This window comes from Bufo bufo, chromosome 6, assembly GCF_905171765.1.
Source record: "Bufo bufo chromosome 6, aBufBuf1.1, whole genome shotgun sequence".
Classification (NCBI taxonomy): domain Eukaryota; kingdom Metazoa; phylum Chordata; class Amphibia; order Anura; family Bufonidae; genus Bufo; species Bufo bufo.
In genome coordinates, this window is record NC_053394.1 from 164248102 (window position 1) to 164255862 (window position 7761).

Here is a 7761-nt window from a genome sequence, read left to right on the forward strand (position 1 = left end):
ATGCAGTAGGTCAGGATATGTGTATAATAGTCTATGGTTTTTGTTCGTGACGCCAATTGCAGCGTGTGCAGGGTACAGTCTCAGGGCCCTTTAAGGTGTTGCAACTCACGTACCAGGTTAGGAATGCCAGAGTGGTGTAATGTCTCTGTATGGTAGTGGTAATGGTGTCAACGGTGTCTCCTACCTTGGTACGGCTGGACTCCTGGATCCTGGCTCACTTGCAATAAAATGAGTGTTGCTAGTAGGAGTAATTGAGGAACTTGGTAGTAATGAATGAAATCCAGACTTGAAATATAATCCAACTTGTCTTTACTGAATTGCATCATAAATCCATACGAGTTACAGCATTAGTCTTTAGGTCCCACCAGGTATTTGGCAATGTATGGCAGGGATCAATATCTCTTCTGCTCCTATACTATGTGCCTGTAGAATATGGCAGTAATCTGTCTTCTGCTCTGTCTATCTTCTACTTGGTATGGGACTGACTAGCTGAGGAGGAATTTGGCTTCTCCTGGTTTCTGGATAGTTACTCACAGTTCTTCTCACAGGGAATGGTTCGTACTGGAGATCTGTAGTTCTGGAGGTGCTGCTTGCTTGTCAACCAGCTGAGGCTGAAGGCTCAGACTGGGGAAGAAGATCTTTGGCCTTAGCCGAGGCACGATCCTGGGTTGGGATCCCTAAAACTGGGAGCTCCTACCAGCACAGCCTTCCCCTAGCAGGGGTAGCTGGAACACTCACTAGAACTTCCCTTCCTCCCCATGAGGCAGGATGTGGGAACATTCCACACCTCCCCAAAGAGGGGGGAGTTAAACTGGAATGTACTATTCCAGTTTAGAAACACTAAACTGTCTAAGGCCTGCTGAACACATTGCTGCCGCCTGCTGGTGTACATGGAAATTACAGCAAATTTATGAAACAAAGAAAATGCACATAATGAAGGATGTAATGTTAGATTACACAGGATGACAAAATACATACACTTAACATGTTGTAGCGGGGTAACAGAGTGTAGTAACATAACTCTGGGATGTTACAGAAGTACAAGTCAGAGTCTAAGCAAAGAAAGTCAGTAGGAGCCAAATAACTAGACAAACGGTTAATCCAGAGACAAGCCAAAGTCAGTCCACCGAGAGTTCTAAGCAGGGTTTAAAGTAGCACAATGCACAAATAAAGTAACAGGAGCCAGGACACATATTAGTCACAGGAAATACAAGCAACAAATGCCAGTCTAAAAGGGTTTTCCAGTAATAATCATATTTTATATAATGCCCGCAGCCTACCTCCTGAAAAAGAAGATTCATACTTACCTGCTCCATGCCGCTTTGGTCCTCTCATATCTCCATCTCCCGGTCCTGCACTGTTTACATCCGGCTTGCCATGGACAAGGTCATATGCGCCGCTCCAGCCAATGACTGGTTTCAGCTGTGATTTGGCAAGCAGCACGTCACCACTGAAGCCAGTCATTGGCTTGAGCGGTGCATGTTACCATGCCCATGGCCAGCTGGATGTAAATAGTGCGGGGACTGGAAAATGGAGGCAGCGGGGGACTGGAGCAGCAAGGTCAGTTCAGTATATCTTTATTTCTGTTCTCTGCCATTCATCCACCTTCAACTTGTATGCCATTACCATCTCCAATCTACTCCACTGCTAGACTTCTATTTCCACTTCATCTATCTGTGAGTTTATTTCATTGATGCCCGGCCGTGCGGGCATCAAGAGCGATACGGGTTCTGGGCAGCGAGGTAAGTACAATTTGTGGAGGCCATTATGACGCATAACAGGTATTATTTAGTGTTAGGCCCTGTCTTACAGAGATCGCCTTGACGTTTGGCAGACGGACTCAAATGGTTTTGTACAAAATGTATTTGCCAAGCATCTCACTTTATAAATCAGCGTAGCATTAGCACTATAATATTTCTTGCGACTATGGCATTATTGTACTTTATCTGGTTTGCAGGGTGCTGCTGCATTGTTATTTTTTCTCTATGTTTTCAGCCATGGCAGCGTGCACCTGCGCATTAGGAGGTGCTGACTAACCCCCTTTTCTTTGCAGATTTACAGCGCTGGAGGTGTGGCAGTCCGGCGAGTCGTGCACTCCTGATTAGCCTGTCTGCCTTATAGGCTGATTTTAATGAGTTTCAGTATAAAGCTGTGGCCTGCTCTCACTACATTCATTGGAAGCTGTCTGGCACAAGGAAAGGAATAGAGTGGGCTCGGCATGCATGTTGGTACCTGCATCCCTTGTAAGTAATGGAGGCCATTTTGGCACCAAAAATAGTAAAAGGCAGAGTGGACCCAGCATGCATGTGGATCCAACACTTCCTGAACTTTATGGTGGCCATTATGGCTCATAACAGGTAGTATTTAGTGTTAGGACCCATCTAACAGAGATCACCTTGACGTTCGGCAGACGGGCTCAAATGGTTTTGTACAAAATGTATTTGCCAAGCATCTCACTTTATAAATAAGCGTAGCATTAGCACTATAATATTTTTTGTGACTATGGCATTATTGTACTTTATCTGGTTTGCAGGGTGCTGCTGCATTGTCTTTTTTTCTCTATGTTTTCAGCCATGGCAGGGTACACCTGCGCATTGGGAGGTGCTGACTAACCCCCTTTTCTTTGCATAAGTACAATTTTTGTGAGGGGCCTGGGCATCTGGGCATTTAGGGGTGGGGGGCATTTTGGGGGTTTGATAACCCGTTTAATGGCAAAATTCACAACAGGTGTTTGATGCATGAAAAATAAATTTCCTGGTTCAATTAGAAGTCCCCCTCATTAGTCCTCATCATGCTGTTTACATTTTGACATCATGAGACCAAGATGACACCTTGTCATTGCGAGGCTTCAAGCAAGATGTTCTCAGACAGAAGTGGCCACTGAGCTTAGAGTGTCACAGAATGTCATCAGCAGGTTGTAACAGACATACAGAGAGACTAGAAGAGTCACAGAAAGGCATAGAAGTGGACGTCCTTCATTGTGAACGATGCCCTGCGGAACTGGATGATGAATGCCACACAACTCCAGGCACATTTAAGGGAGGTGAGAGGCACCCAAGTGTCACGCCAGACCACCCTTTATATCAGCGAGGTCTGCGTGCTAGACCACGTGCAAGGGTGCCTGACCGCAGGTGTGACGTCTTGCATGGGCCAGGGAGCATCTACTCTGGACAAGGGACCAGTGGGCTTCAGTGCTGTTCACTGATGAAAGTTGATTCACACTAAGCAGAAGAGATGGCCACCAACAATGTTGGAGACGTCAAGGAAAGAGCTATGCATCAGCCACTGTTGTCACCACAGAAACCTTTGGTGGTGGTGGTGTTACAGTGGGGTCAGGAGTGTCTAGTCAATACAGAACTGCCCTACACTTTGTGAATGGTACAGTGAAAAGGCCATACTACTTGAATAACATTATTAATCTAGTCATTGTGCCTCTGCATGAACAACACAGGCCTAAATTCATCTTCATGGATGACAATGCACCAGCTCATCAAAGTCACATCATTAGGGAACAGCTGCTGGAGACTGGGGTACCTCAAATAGAGCGGCCTGCACTTTCTCCAGACCTTAATCCCATTGAAAATTTATGGGATCAGCTAATTTGCTGTGTAGAGGCTCATAACTCTGTACCCAGAACCTCAATGATATGAGAGCTGTCCTTTAAAAAGAGTGGGACTTGTGAACAGCATGCAAAGTCGTTGTCAAGCTGTAATTGATGCTCAAGGCCACTTGACAAGTTATTGAGACATTGTCATATTTTGTGGGGGTATACCCACCACTGGTGTTGGCCTTTGTTTCAATAAATTTTCGGGGATGAGGAAATCACTACTGCATGATTCTACTTAAATGTCCTACTTTCATGGCATACTTTCTACGTTTTCCATAAATTTCACCCGAAAGCCAAATATCCATTTGGATATCCCTTTTTGTGAGTAGTGTATGTTTATTGCGACCATCAGGTTGTCATGTAAATCAGTCCGACTATAAGTATATGAGTACGTTGGAAAGACGACTGTGGGGGAAGTGCAGGTCTGTGGTCTTGTTAAAGGGGTTATCCAGTATCTACAACAGCCCCCCCCCCCCATGTGCCGGGATCCTCCATGGGAATATACTTACCCCACTCCCGCTGCGCTCCTGGTCCCCGCGCCGCCACTGCTGCTTCTCCCTGTACACGGATGAAAACATCCGGTGTCGGTGGGGAAAGCAGTCAATGGCAGGTGGGGACAGGGACGAGCCTCTCTAGCATCACCCACGATGCTAGGAGGCTCTTCCCCGCCTGCCATTGGCTGCTCCCCCACCGACACTGGATGTTTTCATCCGTGTACAGGGAGAAGCAGCAGCTGCGGTGCGGGGACCAGGAGCGCCTCGGGGAGTGGGGTACGTTTATTCCCACAGAGGGTCCCGGCACATGGGGGGGGGGGCTGTTGTAGATACTGGATAACCCCTTTAAGAATCCACGAGGTTACAGCAATGGCACATTTCTCAATGCTATCTCTGCCAGGCCCACTAACACACCGGGCATCTCCTCCTCAAAATTTGGAACCAGGAAACTTTGTTTCCCGTCAACCAATCTTGTTGGGAGTGTTCAGTGACAGCCCAATTTCCCAAGGTCTAATCTTATGTCTGTATGTGTTGAGGAAGTCTTGCCTGCTGGCTGTATTTATTTAGGAGGTATATGTCTGGATTTCTTTAGGTGAGGATTGATCTGGGGCTTGTTTTGGTTGGGGGGGTGGTCAGGTTTGGGGTATGTATTTTTGGGACTGGATTTATTTAGGGTCTCTGCTTGGAGGTTAGTATCTATTTAGGGAGTCTGGTCTCATGTCTATAGATGTTTAGGGGGCTTGGTCTGGTGTTTGTATTAGTCTAGGGCAGGGGTGTCAAACTCTGGCCCGCGGGCCAAATTTGGCCCGCAGTGTAATTATATTTGGCCCGCGAGGCTATACCAAATGACTACTAGAGCTAGCCCGCCGGTATTATACAGCGCATTCATTCATCGCTAATACTACAAATCCCATAATGCCTTGCTGATGTTTTGGCGCGTCAATAAGGACAGGTCCCAGAAACGCCCTCTCCTGTGTGACAGAAGTCATAGCGATCTCAAGCTACAACTGTCACTGTGGAACCCCTTCCCAAAAATGGCAAAAAGAAAGGCAGACAACAGGAACTTTCTGGACAGGTGGGAGACAGAATATCTGTTTACATATGTAAAAGACAGACCTGTTTGTCTGATTTGTGGAGTCAACGTGGCTATAACTAAGGAGTACAACATTCGACGACACTATGAAACAAAACACCATGACAAGTACAAGGACCTGGACATGACTCAAAAGAGCCAGAAAGTGGAGGAGATGAAAAGAAGTTTGGTTTCACAACAGAATATGTTCAAAAAAGCCACATCACAAAGTGAGGCTGCTGTAAAAGCTAGTTATATTGTAGCAGTAGAGATCGCAAAATCAGCCCGGCCCTTTAATGAGGGAGAGTTTGTGAAAAAGTGCATGTTGAAAGTTTGTGACATTGTGTGCCCAGAGAAAAAGCAAGCCTTTTCAAACGTGAGCCTGAGCAGAAACACAGGAGCTGATCGCACATGTGATCTTGCCACCAATCTGTATGACCAGCTTTTGGAAAAGGGAAAAGATTTCGTTGCATTCTCCCTTGCTGTGGATGAGAGCAGCGACGCATCTGATACTGCTCAGCTGTCAGTCTTCATCCGTGGAGTGGACTCAAATATGTGTGTTACGGAGGAGCTATTAGGATTAAAATCAATGCATGGCACAACCACAGGAAAGGAAATCTTTGAGGAGGTTTCCAAATGCGTAACTGAAATAAAGCTGTCGTGGGATAAACTCGTGGGATTAACGACAGATGGTGCGCCAGCGATGTGCGGTAAAACAAGTGGACTGGTGGGCAGGGTCCGGGAGAAGATGCAGGAAGAGAACTGTGCAGGTGAACTAACTGTTTATCACTGCATCATACATCAGGAATCACTGTGTGGCAAAGCCCTAAAGATGGAACATGTTATGACCACAGTAACACAAGTAGTTAACTTTATAAGAGCCAAAGGTCTGAATCACCGCCAGTTTAAGTCTTTTCTGGAGGAGTGTGGTTCGGCGTATTCAGACGTGCCGTATCACACAGAGGTGAGATGGTTAAGCCGAGGAAAAGTACTGAATAGATGTTTTGAGCTGCATGAGGAAATATGTCAGTTTCTGGAAAGCAAAGGGAAGGACACAGCAGAGCTTCGGGAGAAAAAGTTTCTGTGTGAGCTGGCCTTTCTGTGTGACATCTCGAGCCATCTCGATGCGCTGAACCTGCAGCTTCAGGGGCGCGGGCGCATCATCACAGACATGTACGCTGCAGTGAGGGCTTTTAAAACTAAGCTGTGCCTGTGGGAGAATCAGATGCTGCAAGGGAACCTTGGCCATTTTCCCTGCTGCCAAACCATGAAAACGCAGTTCTTTACCAACTTGTTCCCATGCGCACAGTTTGCTGAAAAACTCAGTGTACTCGGCGCTGAGTTTAGCCGGCGATTTGCCGACTTTGATGTCCAGAAATGTAGGTTTGAACTGCTCAGTAATCCCTTCGCAGTTAATGTGGAAAACGCACCAACCAACCTCCAAATGGAGCTAATTGAACTCCAGTGTAATGACACGCTGAAGTCAAAGTATGATGCTGTGGGCGCCGCACAGTTTCCACAGTTCATCCCTGACACAATATGCCAAGCTGCTCAGATGCTCTCCATGTTCGGCAGCACTTATCTATGTGAGCAACTTTTCTCCTCGATGAAGATGACCAAAACATCTCACAGGAGACGTCTGACTGATGAACACCTTCGCTCGATACTGAGGATTTCCTCAGCTCAAAGCCTGAGCCCAGACATTGATGAACTATCATCCAAGAAGAGATGCCAGGTATCTGGCTTGGGCACATCAGATTAGATCAGTGTGCAGCAAACTGAGCAATAATTAATGTTTTCTTTATGTACTTTTTCTTGCTACTCCAAGACATGGGCTTGAATGGTTGATTGATTTTATTATTGTTATTTTATTTTAAAAATTATTATTATTTATTATTATTTAAATCTTATTTAATAAATGAATATGCTTGTTCCATATTCAATGTTAAAGCAAATCTTGTTTGGGTCCATGTTAAAAGGTTCATTTGTTCAATGCTGGCCCACGACTTTGTTCAAGTTTTACATTTTGGCCCACTGTGTATTTGAGTTTGACACCCCTGGTCTAGGGGGTTCCATAGTTGCCAACAATCCCGAATTTGAAGGGACTTTCCCTAATTTTCAGAGAGAGTTCCAACAAATGTACTTCCTGGCTGGGTAGTCCCACTCATAAGTGGATGATCTTGTACTGCTTTGGATTGTTTCATGGACAGGGCTTAGATGTCATGAATTTACCAGTTTCAATGTTGGTAAGTATGGGATGAGGTCTAGGGCCTGTATTTGTTTTAGAAATAAGGGGAGAACACGACACTCAGGATTCTGTGAGGCGCTTGAAAATAGGGTACCAACTAATTTTACATTATCGTATGTCTTAAAATAAATTATATTCAAAGAATATTGAGAGTGCTGGATGTCCTTGTGGTATTTGTTCAGGGGTCTGCTCTGTGGACTGTAGGAGTTGGGGAATAATCAACAACCCAGACCTCCCAAGTGTCCCTCTTTTTGAGGGACAGCCCTCTTTTTGACTTTAGTTCTTATGTCCCTTTTTGCTCCTTAAATGTCCCTCTTTTTGATCTGAGGGATAGATTTGC

At 45.6% G+C, this 7761-nt stretch overlaps 1 protein-coding gene across 1 annotated transcript; it reads left to right on the top strand.

Annotated features, from left to right (window-relative positions):
• The first annotated feature begins 5135 nt into the window (after positions 1–5135).
• Positions 5136–6935, top strand: LOC121005593 (general transcription factor II-I repeat domain-containing protein 2-like). Its single transcript, XM_040438372.1, has one exon. It carries the CDS (start codon positions 5136–5138, stop codon positions 6933–6935), a length of 1800 nt encoding a protein of 599 aa, XP_040294306.1.
• Positions 6936–7761: the final 826 nt, after the last annotated feature.

Bases quoted from the DNA above. Each gene is read 5' to 3' on its own strand.
- LOC121005593 (XM_040438372.1), top strand. From the start codon at position 5,136: ATGGCAAAAAGAAAGGCAGACAACAGGAACTTTCTGGACAGGTGGGAG.